Source organism: Pieris napi, chromosome 17, assembly GCF_905475465.1.
Source record: "Pieris napi chromosome 17, ilPieNapi1.2, whole genome shotgun sequence".
In the NCBI taxonomy this organism is placed as follows: domain Eukaryota; kingdom Metazoa; phylum Arthropoda; class Insecta; order Lepidoptera; family Pieridae; genus Pieris; species Pieris napi.
In genome coordinates this window covers 6394577-6412194 of record NC_062250.1, presented here as the reverse complement: position 1 = coordinate 6412194, position 17618 = coordinate 6394577, and the positions used below count along the sequence as shown (strand labels likewise).

Below are 17618 nucleotides of genomic sequence, written 5' to 3'. Positions count from 1 at the left end.
GGACGCTCCTATAATTATAAGTTGTTTTTGTGATGTTTCTGTCATGTTTCCTTATTGTTAAAAAATATCATAAAGATGTTTACAAGATAAATTGTCGACCCACTCAAGGTTCTGCGATACGATTTTAATCCAGCAAGGAAATCCAACAAAAGATATGATAGCCAAATGAATACTTTAAAAAACGTACCAATAACCCATTAGCTAATAGCACTATGTAATTAATATCATATACACATACATAATTTATTTCAGACACAATGTTGAGCAAGAGGTTCCTATTTGCGTTGGGAGTTTTGGTGGTAGCTGCCTGCATCGAGGCCAGGGAGGAGGGCCCTCATGATATGGCGGATGCACTTCGTATGCTGCAAGAGCTTGACCGGTACTATACACAGGCTTCTAGACCGAGGTGAGATATTAAATATATTAAAATTTCGATATTATTTTTGGAGAATATAGTAAAGCAAGTATTTGTTTGTTTGTTATTTACAAGGCATGGAGGCGGTATTAGAAAATGTTTGACCTGGCCGACTATTACTTTTAAACACAATTGGCCAAATAAACAGGACTATTTAGGAATATATAACTGAGTAGTGAAAGAACCCAACTTCACCCCTGGCCATTTCAACATAATGACTTATGGACTTTTAAGTTATTAAATTATCGCCTATAATGGTATTATAAAAATTATAATTGTTATTGTAAATCATAGGTAAAATCTTGAACATGCGTTGTACGTTGAAGGTATTGGGATATAAATAAATGCCAAGTTCTACAGTTTGTCTACGGATAGTTTAATTACTACGGGTATTTTAATGATAATTTAGGATTAATTGTAGGTGAACATTTGATTGATACCAATTAGACAACAATTACAAGATGACAAATTATCTTTGTTTACGTTCTTATGATAAATATAATTCCATCATCTAATAAATACTCAATATTCAAGAAAAAAACATTAAACCTTCTAAGATTGGAAAAATAAACGTAATTTAAAATAACGGTTGCCCTTCGAAATAATTTATTCAAAGAACACACTGAAACGAAACTGAACTAAAAAAGTATCGAACTTTTTATTTTTTCTTGAATACTAATGAAAACCTTATTTAGAATATCCTATTTTAGCCTCAAAAAAAAATGCGAGATGTTTTTAGTAAAATATTATATAAATATATAAAAAATCCTGTATGATTTGCACCATCACCATCTTATATTCAATACATTTTAAATTACCTAAAATGAGTGAATTTAATACTAAAATATAAATTAAATCGCATATAAAATAAAGAAACAGTGATTCCGTCTTAATAATTCATTCAATTATTTGAGAATTCAAAACAGTTGGCGGTATAAAGACATGGTATAATAACTCGTTTATGGTATGTAACTTGAAAAATTTGCAGAAGGTATGTATTATTTAGATTTCAAATAAAATATAACTATTTTTTTCGCTTTTACTTAAAAAGCTAACCATTTTTTCGATTAGACGACCGTGTGAAATCAAAAGCGGTATATTAAATAGAATTTGACATGATTCCATATAGGTGAAATTAAATCCCTTCAAAACATGTCATCCTCGTTTCTGTTTTTAATATAAACGATATTTTTCCGTTATTTAGACCTACTTTAAAGAATTAAACTGAAATGTTTCAGCATACCATAAATTAATATACAAGAAAAGGGCAAGTTTTATGAAAGATTTTAACACTTGAATATACTTTCTATACAGTCACAGAATTACGACATTACGTTTTTATTAAGCCTCATAAAAATGAATTAATTTCTGCGTTGCTTATTTGAGCAATGAATTATTGTTTACAGAAATTGTAATCCCATTTTTTAGATCTAATCTCATTTATAGAGTTTAGAATTTGGCCAACATTGATGACGTGTTTAAATTAAAACAAAATAAGCGATAATTGTCAAATATTCATAATTGAACTAATAAATTTTCTTCTTTGAACTGAAATTCCAATTGACTGTAATAAATTATAAACTTTTTTATCGGGGTTGGAAAAAAATTTAGTGTAACATTTTTTCGTTACGCGTCACATTTTTCCGTTACGCGCCATCTTTTGAAGTGAAACTTCTTTATCGACGTATGGGAGAAATTTTGTAGCAGGTTACGCGCCATGTTGCTTTTTGAAGTCAAACTTCTTTATCGGCGTTGGAAAAAAAATTACACACATTTGTCACAGTTTTCGGTTACGCGCCATATTTTTTATATCGCTTTACCCTTATAACATATATCTTTATGCTTATAACAGATTATGTTCCATATGAATTTGTAACTAAATATTGTAATTCTATCTTTAAACAATTTTTAATTGTATTTTCATATTAAGATAATTTTAATGAATAAAAGTCAAACAAAGGATCTACACCATACTTAGCAAAAATAAGTAGGTAAAACCTTATAATTTTAAATAAGAGAGAGTGTAATTATTCACTTTCTACCCACACATACAGCTAGGACTATAATGAGAGGCCACAAATGGCTTGACATCTCCCGTTTGCCATTTGATGCGTTCCCGTGGGAGTGAACACAGAATACATAGTAAAATAGCGTTTATTCGAAACGCGCTGTAATTTGGACACGGGCTTTTCTTGTCCATTCGGTCCGGTCACTGAAATGATGACGTAATCACCGCTTTGTCAAGCCTCCACCTGTTGTAGCTTTTAGTTGAAATTACGTTTTGTACAGACAACTCTTGTTCATATACGTAACATAATACGGTATGCTATTAGAGAAAGGTTTTTAAACAAGTAACATGTTAAAGTTTAATATGTATTTAGTCTCGTTTAGATCTTTGTAGCAGACAGAATAAATTTTAAATTGTATTTCATTAATTTAATTATTTCAAAACTGGAATTGCATGTACTACTACTTGCACACATAGAAAAAAAAACGCAATCATCACCTAATCTTAATATATATAAATTACATGTCACGTTGTTTCTCCGCTATAGAGTCCTAAACTACTTTACCGATTTCATTCAAATTTGCAAACCGTGTGCAGTTTGAACTAACTTAAAAGATGCGATAGCTTACATCTTCATTTATACCCGTAATATTATTTTATTGCAAATTATTTGTTTATTATTTGACAGTCACAATTCTAACAGAGCGCTATCTTTATGTTGAAAGTACCAACGTTTCACATAAGCTACAATTTAATGGCATAATCACCAAAAAAGCATGGTCCCCCTGACTGGTGTTCTCCTACCGTTTCCTTTGAATAGTTTACTACTATGTAATATAAAAAAACTTTAGCCACAACAAAGCTTGGCCGAGTCTGCTAGTTTAATTATATTTTTAAACATCAAAAGATGAAGTAGTCTTGAACCAATAAAATAGGAAGTCGAATTAAAACTTTGTTTGGAATTGAAGTTCATTAAAAATACTTGTGAACTCCTGTGAACTCTACTTTAAGGTAATAAAAGGATTCTCGAAGAAATTAGTTAAGACATTTTTAAACACAATCGATAATAAAAAAGCTAAAACTTGCGTTAACAATAACCTTAAGGAGCTTTTTACGTCGTTCCATTTTTAAAATCTTTCCAATAATAGGAATCCATATCAATGGATGTTCTTTTTGTACATTATATTATTTCCGATCTAATTAAAGATTGTACCATATTTTTATTTATTAATATTTATCTTATTAAGAAATATAAAGCTACGTTACAGTTAATGTATGATGTATTTAAAAATGCTGCATTAGTAGAAGTTCATTTGTAAAATAAATTAGATAACTAAAAGCCATTTAAAAATATTAGCAACCTCTTGGTTTCATATCTACGTGTATAGTCTATGCTACCTAAATAAAATTCATACAATATTGAACTTTATGTATTATATGAATCAAATTTTATTATACACTATATATAGTACAGTTTATAAATTCAGTTTACAGTACATATATTTCGCTAGCAGCCGTTTGTAAGAACCATTTAAAGTAACTTTCGTTTCGCGTTACGCGGAACGGTTCTGCGAAAAAAATATTAAATATCTGAAGGATGCAACAAAAATGAAAGAACGGGTCTCGCAAGCAATTGCGCACTGGCTCGCCCATGAATATTGTAAATAATAATAATAATACCGATGTAGCCGTATCTCGCGAGACGCGTAACACGAATAAGTAAATCATTTATGTATCTTTGTAGTAAAAATGTAAGAGATAGAAAAATGTCCCTGGACACAATGGCAGGGGGAGTAGAGAGTCTTATTATTAAAAAGAGTAACGTTTAAAAAGGAGATGATTACTCTTTTATTAAATAAAAAAACGGTACTCTGAATAATATTAATACATATAAAATCGTGCTCCAGACAGGAAAATCTACTAGAAGTTCTAAGAAAAAAGTTTCATAACAATAAAAAAAACGTTTAACATCTCTAAGCTCATGTTAAGTTGTTCGTAGCAAATAAGACCCATAAAAGTTCCACACTATGTGTACAAACTTGTAACGGTTTTTAGTTAAAAGTTTTGTAATAACAAGAAGAAATGTTCCGGACGTGATCCTAACGTAGTTTTAAATCAATATTAAAAAAAAAACTGCTAATGCTTTGAATATTTGAATGATAAAGTAAGAAGTCTCTCGTAGCAAATACAGGTTGTTAGAAATGAATGCGGTTTAGTTTAAAAGGGAGTTTTTAGTAAAATTTAAATTATATCCAGTATTTACGATGCCTCCATTATTTTTTATACTAGGAAACTTAATTTTACAAATTTTTTCTACATTAGTATGTTTTTTATAAATTGTAATACACCCAAGATTTAAATAAATTCCGTTCAGAGAAATGATCTATTTATAGTCCACATTTATATATAAGTCAGTCTGAATGAATAAAATCACGTGAGATTTATTCTACCGTAACCGGAAGTGCCGTAAAAGCTATTGTGTGTGACTGCAACATACTGCGTCATGGATTAAGTTTATAAAGCTCATTTTCAGCACAGCATTTTGAAATTACAATTTTATTGAATGAAATATCCTTGAACAGAAATCGAATTTTGTATTCCTTTTCCTTTTAACTACGTTTGCAGTTCTACGATTAGTAGTTTTTATTGTACCTTGATTTAGACGTCCATACTAAAATGCCTTAAAAATACTAAATGGCTTTCTAGAAAGAATAAAGTGATATTCATATCAATAAATTGTTATTAAGCATATGTTAAAGAAACAGAAACCTAAAATACTAACGTAAACGAAATTACGATATAACTGTTTTACCGTACATATGTACGAAATCTATTTTGTGATAAAATAGTTCCTGTGTAGGTATCTGATTAGCTCCATACAACCCCTTTGATCCTCAAAACAAATTTAATCTTACGTCCAGAATTTAAAATAGTTTAACTGTCCCCACTCAACTATTCTCAACAAGGATTCCTGGTAGCAAGTTGTACAGTCACTTAGTTCTATATTGTGGTTTTCGTAGCTTTCTTCCTAAACAACATTATACGATTATAATCTAAAGAATAAAAGGAAATCTATTAAGATTTAACAGAAGAAATATTAGAATAATGCTTTGTTTCTGTATTGCCATGATAGATTTCTGGTTAAATGATTTTCTAATTCATTACAAACAAGAAATCATTTTGTATTATAGATTACTTGGAACGTATTAATCTGAAATGTATTTAATCATCGAGCAATCATTTTATAATTTTTAAATAAAAATACTATAAATTACCTCATATTATATAAACCATATAAAAATTGTTTACATTATTGTTTCCCAACCCTCTCCATAACGCATTCCCGTTCTATTTCCATTTTGCTCCCGGCCATACAATAAGGTTTCGGGATTAAAGGCACAAAGGCTACGTATAAATGTATGCAAGTAGATACTATTTATAATAATTGTTCTCAGAAATCATTTGTTGTTCTAAATCATAGTAAAGTAACGATAAATCTTTTAAACTGTAGGTGATATTATCAAAAATGTTGTCGCTGTTTCAAAACTTAATATACGAAAGCACTTAGTAATTACGGACATTTGAACAGAATACCGTAATGAAAATTTATTTCGTTTGGTCATTGTCACTGTGAAATTGCTTTTATGAGAAACTCAGTGGCACATTGCAAAAATATTTTCAAGATGTCCTTCTAAAAAATGTTTTATCTTGGAAAAGTGGAAATAAATATTTTCTTCTAAATCATAGTCTTAAACAAATTTGTACTAACTAAATGTTTATTTACTAAATGATTTGAAAATTTTGAGAAAAATCTTTTTTTGCAAAAAAACAATAAACTTAAAAAAAATTGGTGTAACGGGTGGCCTCGTTGCTACTACGATACATCTAGGCAACGCTAATTAATTCAGACCGAATTAATGCGGGAAATACCGTACTAACTCCATATACTCCTCTATTGACTCCATTAGTAATATGGTGAAAGTTATTTTTTTACTCGTAGGAAGGGCTATGTTAATTCAATACAAAATTAGGAAAGTCTGCTTTACCGCAGTCGTATCTATTGTCATATATATCTCTCTGCGAAATCCGGGAACCATTTGATTGATTGGGTAGATGTTTCCTACACTATTGATCTTTGAATCGTACCTTCACAATGACCTGACATACCTGAATTCTAAAACCGCATTCCAAAATACCAGAAGTAATTATAAAGAATATTTTTGTTGTTAATTTATATCAAGTATGTTGTAATAATCTTTTCTACTCTTTGAACGTACATTAAATAATTTCGTTGAATTTTAAAACTCGGCAAAATTATTATTAAATCGTTGTACAGGGAACTTTCTCCACATTACACCTCTTTGTGACTCGTATGTCTAAAGCTTTGAAACTTTGAATGGGTTAAAAAGTTGACGCCTCTCCGCGAAAGTCACTCCGCAATAAAATAGAATTTTCAATTTTCTCGTCACAAAGGCACTTTGTGTTAACGTGTGAATGCCATGCCTGGGTTTGTGTTATTTTAATGGAATAACATTATAAAGGTAATATTTTAATCCATTTTTAATAGTCTTATGTGTGTCTATTGTTGAAGTTAGTTTAGATATTTAATAACTTTTATTTAAAATAAAACCCATTAAGCATTAAGCATTTGTGATTATAGCTGCATGTTTATATATATAAAAAAAATCAGTGGTGCTACAACCTCTTTAGGTTTGGGCCTAATATTTCTGAATCTGTTTCAAGATCATTTTTAAATCGAATAGGCAAGTATCAGTAGTGATCAGCCTCCAGTGCCTGAAATACACCGTTTCATCACGATGCTCTCCTTCATCGTTCGAGCGAATGGTAAGGATGAGGGTCGCACGCTGAAGCCACTAGGCCAACACTGCTCTGTTTATATATTTACCTATTGAAAAAACGAACAATTCGAAAAGATAACGTATATTACTGAAATCCAATATTAATAGAGTAAATGTTAATTAATACATTCGGGTATTAAATAAAAGCATTTTCTATGAAGATACTAAAAAAAACTATTTATATCGGGAAATCTAAGGTCTCTTTTAGGAAACAACTATTTTCGGGATGAATGAGAATTACCCTAATGGACGTTAAAGCCTTATTGGAGGATTACGGTTTTTCGATATTTTTATAAATAACATATGTTTCAGACATTTTGTGAATTTTTTATCAAAGTGAGGGATTATGTTATCATTTCCGATTATAATATATAATCGTATTAGAGTCGACCTTTAGATATAAAAGGAATTGTTAAATCTATTTGATAATGTATGTGCGTAGGCCTCAAGAAAAGGGGACTTTTATTTCTGTGGTTTTAATAGACGCCGCGCAAAAGAAATTAATAAGAAGTTAAACTTGTTTGATAATGAATTAGATAAATATAATATAATACATTAATAGTGTACATTAGCCGGGTTGAAAAGTAAAGTATAGAAATAGGATATACCTTAGGTATCCTATTTCTATACTTTACTTTGCCTAAGCTAACAAGCTAAGCTTTATGCTTAAACGCATAGACAATATTAATTTATTATAGAATCAGATTTTATTTATTTTATATAATCTGTCAATATTCAATCAATACTATATTCGATAGTTAATTTTAGTCGATTGTCATAACAGTTCATAGTTCTGTTTTCGTGCAATCTATTTTAACGGAAATAATCATATTCTTGATAAGTAAAAGGTTTTTAAATTTTAATTGTTATACAAATACAATATAATGGTGAATTTTATAAAATATAACATCATTGTATATTACTGTAAAGAAAAATAAATTAGTTGTATATTTTTTTAATATATTTGTTGTGGAGTTTTCGACAAAAAGTTATAAATGGTACACATACAACTTTTTTAAAGGATATTAACTTTAAATCAACTATGAAACGTCAAGTTATGTAATAACGTACTGTTCATATCCCTATAATGTAATAAAAATATTTTAATATTCTACTTTATCGTTAACGGTATATTTTGATTACTCTATTTCAATAGAAGAAATTGTTAGGTCAAGCGTTGCAAACCTTACAAATAGTAAATACCACTACGTCAATGTCGGGGATCAGTTTGTTAAAGCAAATATTATTGTTTCGTTCTTTGTTTAATATTGTCTTATATCAGGTAGGTTTTTTATATTTCCAGTTCATCATTTTCATATAAATAACCTTGCTTGTATGTAGGTATGTAAATAAAGTATTTTTTAGTGCATGTTTATATTGTAAAGTCCGTATAATTATCAAACAACAAAAGCGGTGTGAAATTGCCGTAACTCACTTGCCAGTGAGTGACTTTTTCAAAGTTAAGTGATGCAGAGCATGTGATATTGTAAACGGAAATATTTCGCATCTAAATTTTTACCGGCTATAAACCAAATTAAATAATATTTCATGAATCACTCGTTTAGTAATGTATCTGTTATATTTAGTTACCCAACTCTAACATCAAAATATTGTTGCCTAAACATTATCATATATACTTAATCTTTGGAATAGTAATGAGAAGTAAACTCAAACAATAAGGTCAAATAAAGGTCAAATAAGATACACTCAGCTATTTTAAATAAATATTATAAGAAGCCCCAAATTACGAATGTTAAAAGTTTCGAATTTTACTCAAAGTTCCTTACTCGAATTGGAAAAATTAAATTTTCGTCCAACTTTTCTGTGGAATATAAACTAAAATATACAAATTCATCAGAATGAAAGGTATATTTTTACTTTTCTTGTTGTACGCTTCTTGAATTTCTTATGTATGCTATTTCTTATGAAGTGTAAGCTGCTACATAAAGTAAGAAAATTAATTTGGTTAAAACAATACACCAATTTATGAACAAAAAGCTCATACATTTTTTGTATTGGCATCAAAATTATATTAAATTTGCTTAAAATTTTACACTTTATTTGTTTCACATATATAGAGAAACAGATCACATTGAGATTAGTGTCTATCATCTCTGATATATAAAATTGAGAGGTGTGTAGATTACTGTCAATATATCAAGTACATGTGATGGCTGTGAGTCAAATTACATTTATTTACGTCTTACAAGGCTATATGAACCTGATCATTTCACGGATTATAGGTTAAATAAGACCAAAGATTTGTATAAATCGTCAGCTTTGGTGTCAAATTATGTATATGTTTATTGAATATAATTTCAATAAATAAAACGTCGTATTAATTTATTTGGTGATAAGTTAATTTAAGTACTAAGCAGTACCTTCCTTATAGTAACCATCCACCTCATAACACTTTTCATAACACCTTATAACAAAGTACTGCCAAATTAAATCAACCGTTATTTTTGAAACTAAGGGAGTTGTTTTCTATGAAGTTTTGATTTGATTTTCGATTCGATTTCTGTTCTTGATTTGAAAGTACTTCCTTTAAAAATCCTGGTCTTTGACCAATCGAATCGTAAACAAATTTTCTATTTAATTAATAAATGTTTCGTATTTCGATTTGAGTTCACTTTTAAACTACGTCATAATCGTAGTATGATAATTTTATTGTTATTGTATTGATATGTGCAATCGTTCCTGTTGATACTTTGATTGTAACTTACAAAGTGGATAGAAATAATTTTCATATAACAAAATAACGATACGCCTAGGTATATTCAGTATCATATTAGGCCCTACTCTAAAAATTTGTAAATAAAAATATATGACAATAAAATCGCCCTATATCTTACGGCCAGTCAGTGTCCTAATGTCCGCCAACACTCACAGAACGAAATTTAACTATTCCAGTATCGTATCGTAACTTGCTTTAATTGAAAGTACATTTTACTGAAAATATAACGTTGCAAATACTTAAGAAATAAATTAAAATGTCTCCTTCCAAATATTATAATAATGCTTAACCACGCACTAGCCAGTCATTCACATAGTACGGACGAATGAATACTTAGACAGTATTTATAAATAACAAAGAAAAGTGTTTAGAACTGTCTGCAAAAAAATTGTGTATGAGCTTTGTATTGAAAGTTTTCCAGTTTCGTTTTCGAGCACTATAAATTACAGAAATTTAAAACATTTTGTATGGACTCCTTACATTATTTGAAACCTAAGTTCCCTGTATGTTCGGTATTTGAATTCTTGCGCTAACTATCCGATTTTTGTTGTGAATTCCCATCGGGTCGTATCTTGGTCGCGGTGTTGTAATCGGTGTCGTCTTGGCAGGATTGACCGCCGCGACGTAGCGGAAATGGATCGGGTCGACCCAGACTTGTTAGATCGTGCTGTGCGGCTCCTACAGCTGCAGAAACTAGACCGCATTTACTCCTACCACACTCGACCAAGGTACGATATCGATGTCGATGTTTCCCATCCCTATTTCTAGTAGTGCGTTCTTTTGTCATCCGCATGTTATTTGTTATACGTATTTTGACTTTCATTTATGTGTGAACAGCTTTCTCTTTCTCGACGTGGAATTTATAAATACTATGGTAAAGAAATTAAAAAAACCTAAATCAAATAAATTATTTTGTCATAATATAAATATACTGTTTCTGGTTTTTATTATTATTGTCAAGTTTGTGTTTGCATTAAGTAATTGCTGCAAATATTAACTATTATTTTACCAATGCACAGTCGTAGTGAAATATTATGATAAATATTTGTGTTAATATATTCACAGCTTCATCTTATTAAGTAAATCAAACATGCTCAATAAGCATACAATTTGTTTTACGCTAATCTAACTTTAACCCGTTTACTTGCATCACTAAATAATTAGCGAAACGTTTGCTAATTAAAATACAGTCTGACGTTCTGAAACCAATATGTTTCGAGGAACGTGTCTCATCTTATATTCCGTGTAAAACAACACCTGAGAGAAGTGTGGAGGCGGCCTTGTGACATTAGAAAATAGTGAGACCCTACTTAATCTATTTACTCTTAATTCACTATACACTAACGCATAAGCACTGAATCAGTCTAAATGAACTCTTTCGTCCCTTTCTGTCAAATTTTGTTTACGTTGTGATAAATAGAGACAAATAACCTACGTTGAAATTATTAGATTTTGTTTTTATTTATAATGGGATTAGTTCCCTGAATAATTATATATTAAATTAATCCGTAGAGAGAAAAACAAACACGTCTAAAAGTTAATCGTTAAAAATGTTGTGTTTTAGATTCTATTACGATATATTATGTTTTTTGTACATGTTTTGTAGTTATTGTATGAACTTGTTTGGTAATATTTAGTAGTTGCTTTAAGTTAACCATATCTTATATTATTCCCAATCAATCCCTTTTACGTTTAGACATAATACAATTTTACTCGTATCTGATTATAACTTGGATAATTTATAAAATATATTACCGTGCACTGTATTTAGTTTTTAATTAATAAATGTTTTCGAGTGCCTATAATTTTGTCTAGAAATGTGACAAAAAGTTATTTAGCAACAAAACTTTTCCATTATGATAACTTCAGTCTAACCAATATTTTAAAGCTAAATACTTTTTAGTAATTTAATTATTCTAAACGTGTTAACATTGTCAACAGGTTTGGAAAACGATCGGAGGCTTATTCGAACTGGGGAAAGGATCTTGAAGTAAGTTACTAAACGTTCATTTATAATTCAGAACCTAGTATATATCTAAGCCAGAGATTCTTGTGCTGAAACCTGCGTGTACAAAATGATTTTTCCCTCAACGAGCAAGTGTTAATTACGCACATTTTTGCATTGGTGCACATAGAAACCAGCATGTCTTAGGGCAATATATAACGCCAAACATTATTAATATTACTCCTGCAGGTCGAAATCCAGTAAAAAAATCAGTCAAAGTTCGCTTAGTCTCGCATTAAAAACTCTGAAGTGATGCCTTAGACACATTGATGACAAGGCTGGTTTCTTGCCTATAAAAGTTATCAATAACGTTTTAATACATTAGAGTTATAATATTTTCTTTTACTTATAATTGAATTCACTTGTAAGATCGAAGTAAGGGCTCCTGAAAAATGTACCCGAAACTGATTTCCACGTTCAATTATAATGGAGTTCTCAATTGTTATTAATTTCAATCCAATCCTGACTAGAATATTCATTAAAGATTATTTTTATTATTATTTTCCGCATATTTCGTCATTAGTTGATGTCGTTTCTTTTGTTTATTATTCCCGTAGAAGAGGTGGAAGAGGCATTTCGGCGGCTATATAATTTTCTATAATCACGAGAATTTATTTGTTTATTTAAATTTCGATGGGCATTACAATAAAAGCTTACATTAAGGAACACCCAAAAATAAGTGATTGTTAATTTTATGTTAGGTTAAATTAACATTAATTAATTCAAGTATATATTTGATGTAACTTCAAAGGAAACTGAGTATAGCTCACGTTTAGTTTGCCGGTACTAATCAAATTTACTTATTTGGTTTTGAACTCCTAAATCTATTACCCTAACTCTGAATTCAATTCATTCAGATACATTTGGTAATATAATAATATTTAGAATAGAATTTCAATGGGTTTTTGTGTGATGAAATGAATCACGACTTTTTCGAATCAGCCCTGCGATTCTGTAACTCACTTTTCGAACTCACACAGCGGTTTTCGGTGAAAAGGTGGGAGCTTGTAGTTTATTGTTTATCAGAATGCCAAATCATAAAATGACTGCTTCACGACTGATTTGAGAGCGACCGCCGATGCGAAAACCGCTGTGTGAGTTCGAAAAGTGAGTTACCAGAACTCGCTCTATGAAAATCTATTTGTAGAAATGATTGGTATTTTTCATATACAACCCAGGCTACTTAAATTACAAAAGCGGCTAATAATACCACGTCATTATTATTTGCGATTTGATCATAGAGTTCTCAGAGCGTTTGTTATTGTTATTCTTGTACCAAGGATCAATCTAAAATTCAATTAAGTCTGAAATTGTTAGATTGCGGTAAAACCAGCTTCGTCTAAGCGTTTGTTTATGTGATCTGATAATATAAACTGTATCACAATGAATTTTTGTGGTACATAATTATTTTCACACATTTATTTTTATTTAGGTACCGGTTGGTACCGTTATAATACATACCGGACATAACATATTAATTTATGTATTATATAATATAAACCAAAAGAAAACTCCTAAGGTATCATAGAGTCAATAATCAAAACGTCGTATCGTATCGCCTACATTATATTATGATAATATATTCTGCATTTTATGGTTTGACGTTAAATGCAATATTGAATCAACTCAATATTAAATTTATGTCAAGTCGATCTTATAGCCAGGGATTTACATGCTATTGACATTAAAGATATTGAATAGATTTTATGTTTTACCTCCTCCGCTCCAAGTATATGTAAGCAATATATATCGAAAGCCACGCTTTTCTAGTTCTTTTGTTTCTGGTATTTACGCAATTGGATTTGCGGTCTTATAAAGCCGCTATACGCATCAATTAGAGTATTTTGATAAATGTATTTGTAAACAGGGTACAGTACACATATACATCTGTTGCACAGTCACTCTAGGGTATATAAACATTATTTATCTAATTAAAAATTAGGATCTGGTCTACTACTAAAATAAGATTGAAAGGAGGAATTTCTTTCTATGTGCGCATTTAACATTCGCTCGAACGGCGAAGGAAAACATCGCGAGGAAACCGGCTCGCCCAAAAAGTCGGCGTGTATCAAGCACAGGGGGCTGATCACTTGCCTATTAGATTGACAAATGGTCATGAAACAGATACAGAAATCTGAGACCTAAACCTAAAAAGGTTGTGGCGCCACGGATTTTTTTTATTAGATACGTAGATTTAATAATGATGAAAGCGTTGCAGCAAAGCATTTTTTGCAAACCCAAGTAGCAAAAAGCTAAAACTTAAAAGTAAAGACGTGTGTAAAGACTGATTACCAAGAAACATCATCTATTTGTTATTATAGATAGTGTGTTTTTAAGCCTGTAACACTAAAATAAATGTAAATAAAAACTTATCGAGACGATAAATCACGATGTTATGAGACTAATTTGAGATGTCTTAAATTCTATAACTAATCGAATTCCGAGTAGTGGTCAAAATTGCATGAACGAAATTCTGCTAAATAGATTACTTGTTAATCACTTTGTAGCCTCAAAGACGTTATTGTCGTAGGGGTATTATTAAACTTGCTAATTTCATTAACAACCGCCTTTGTCCTGAGGCGATAATGCAAAATTGTATCACTGAAATGAATATATTTCCTGAGAATGCCACATTTTCTAATTATTTTATTGAGTCATTAGATATGCTTGGCGTTGAAAATATGTTTTATCAAATTAAGAAGCGTTTTTCAGTTTGATAAATCTACCGTTTGATACCCAAATAAAATAAAATATTAGTATATATTTGATAAATTTCTTTCGGAGCTTCAATAAAATTTGGTGCAAAAATAAAGAGAGTTTTGAGAAAGTAGGAATATTATTATTTTACGCAGATGAGTCACCAAATAATGGCACAAAATTATCCTGATAGTTTGAAAATTGAAATCGCGTGGTCGCAGCCGGCGAAATGAAATTGGTGTTCTATCAGATTAGCTTTGATTCGAATAGCGATTTCGCAATGATTTTCAATATGATGATAATATTCTTAGTTCATATTATTAGTATTTGATTTTAGTGTTAAAACTGACTGACTTATTTAATTAATTTTGACTGTTAAACAAAATGATATTTGTTTTGTTACTTAAAAACTTTAGTTTATGTATGTGTAGCGTGTATTGATTAATGTTTGTTTCCCGTACAGAAGCAAGACATACCAGCCTGGTTGGCATATGCTAGAAGGAGATGAGAGATGCAATCGGTCAACTCAGCTTAATACCATCACGGAACTTTACTACAATGCTGCTCTGCTGATCTTTATTTCCTTAGATCTTTTATTAAAGAATTGATGTTCCTATTTTTGTTCCATTAAGTAGTCTATGTACTATGTATATTGTTATTGATGTACTACATTCAACATAAAGTTATGAAATATAAGCAATTCGAATATTAAATTGTTGTTTCATTTAACATGAATGGACAAGATAAGATCATATTTTTGAACTGAAATGTACGTCATTATTCATCTACAATATAACCCAAAATGCAGTAGCATAAAATAAATATTGAATTTTAAATATTGTTTAAAATTTAAGAAAATTAAATTGATATATTTGATTATACAAGAATTTATACTTAACCCATGAATAAGTAGGTAGGTAGATTAAACAATATAGATTAGCGTGTTATTTAATACTAATAATGCCTTTAATCCACTCACAATTAAATCCAAAATACCGTAGCATTAAATAAATGTTGAATTTTAAATATTGTTTATAACTTAAGAAAATTTAAATGGCGTGTATAAGAATTTATAGTTTACAAATGAACAGTAGGTAGGTTATAAGTAAAACAATATAGATTAGGGTATTATTTAATACTAATAATCTCTTCTCAGTACATCGAGTAATTACAATTAATGTCTAGCTTAATTATAAGCATAAAATTATTTTAAAACTATATTCAGTTGCGATCAAAAGGTAATTTACATTTGAAATTGACGAACTCCGCACAAGCACCTATGACGATACAACCGTACATTTACATTACAAAACAATCCTTACATTACGCTTAAACTTCTAAGAATTACAGTTATTTTGACAAAAGACCGAATGAGATTTAACAAAAATTTTCACTGTTTTTGGTTTAGTAAAAAATTCTGTACGTTCATACTTTCGTTCTTTAACACGTAGATTTAAAGTTAATTAAAATTAACACATTTTTCGATGATTGCCAAATTCAGTTGAAATGAGCAAGGTCATAGAGATGTTAAATTATACTAAAGATACTACTATTAATTCTAGCATTCGAAATATCTAGTACTAATAAATGAACTAAGACGATGAATGATAACCTAGTGAAGATACTATTAGGGTAATGATGAATCTAAATGAAGAAAATAATCATCTAGGAAATCTACGGTAAGACGGCAAAGACAAAGGCGTGTTACAAAGCAAAACAGCTAACAGGGTATATGCAGATAGTGATAAGAATTTTAAGAACAAAAAATAATTTATAAAGCTCTGGATAATGCATGGTACAATCCAAATTTCGTAAAGACAACGAAATTGGGGACTAAATATGAAGCAACAACTGTCATGTTTCAGTTTTGTTTGATTTATAAACAGATTTTGATGCCGTTTTTATCTATTCCAGAAATAATGGTTATATTAATGCCAAACCTTGTCAACACGCCTTTGTATACAAAGCCGGTAACTACGATTTAAGTACAATAGATAGAAGAATAGTATAGACGGATGGAAATTCTGGGGCACTCGCATTACACACTAGAACGCTACGATTCTAAAGGACTACGAAGGGTTACACAATCTAAAGAAAGGGGTTTGGCATCTTTTTGGATGATATTTACAACTTAGGACTAACTTTACAACCATTGGACTATTGTGTCCGAGCCTAAAAGCGAAATAATAAATCCTAAAAAACTTTAAAAGTACTTTAAAAAAAGATTTCTGGTGAAAAATTGACGCAGAGCGTGTTAGTATGATCGTATTGAACCGAGATATTTCACATTATAAGACACACAAATGGGCATAAGATACCAAATTTAATTAACTTTAATTTTATATTTGTATATCTAGCTTTTCTAACTTGAACTACGCCTGAAGCTTGAAGCTTACCTTTTCTACTGCATCGCCACTATTTTTGCCGAATTGGTTAAATAAATTGTAGACTATATGTTTACAAACTCCACTGAACGAGGTAACTTTGAGTGATCAGTCGTAAAAAAAAATTCAATCTTAAAGATTAGTTTAATTACACATCTATCGTACGTCACAGCACATTTATTTAAGTCAATCTTAATGTATATTTACAATATGAGTGCATAGGATCCTAACAAACAAATGTGCTAAGGAATCTTTGAAGTTGTTTTTCAGAAATACTTTGTTTGAATTCTACCGGAGCAAGGTTTTTAGGTCGCCAGTTTTATAGGTTTTTACATGATTGAGTACTTCGCATCATAAAACTCGTATGTAACAATGATTTTGGTTAAATTAAATTATGATTTCCGGACCAGGCTGCCAATGTGAGCTTACGAAACTAATCTAGCTTAGTCTAGCTTTAGTATGAAGTAAAAGTATATTAAATCAAATTTTCAGTTTAGAAGTACCAAAAATGTT

The 17618-nt window shown here is 30.0% G+C and overlaps 1 protein-coding gene across 1 annotated transcript in view; it reads left to right on the top strand.

Moving 5' to 3' along the window:
- LOC125057996 (neuropeptide F-like) overlaps positions 1 to 15434 on the top strand; it is a 28282-nt gene extending 12848 nt beyond the window's left edge. Inside the window, exons 2-5 of the mRNA XM_047661986.1 lie at positions 253 to 406; positions 10628 to 10747; positions 11961 to 12009; positions 15185 to 15434. Of these exons, the coding sequence (XP_047517942.1) occupies positions 258 to 406; positions 10628 to 10747; positions 11961 to 12009; positions 15185 to 15229 (363 nt within the window). The 5' untranslated portion in view covers positions 253 to 257 and the 3' untranslated portion in view covers positions 15230 to 15434. The remainder of the gene's footprint in view (positions 1 to 252; positions 407 to 10627; positions 10748 to 11960; positions 12010 to 15184) is intronic.
- The last annotated feature ends 2184 nt before the right edge of the window (positions 15435 to 17618 follow it).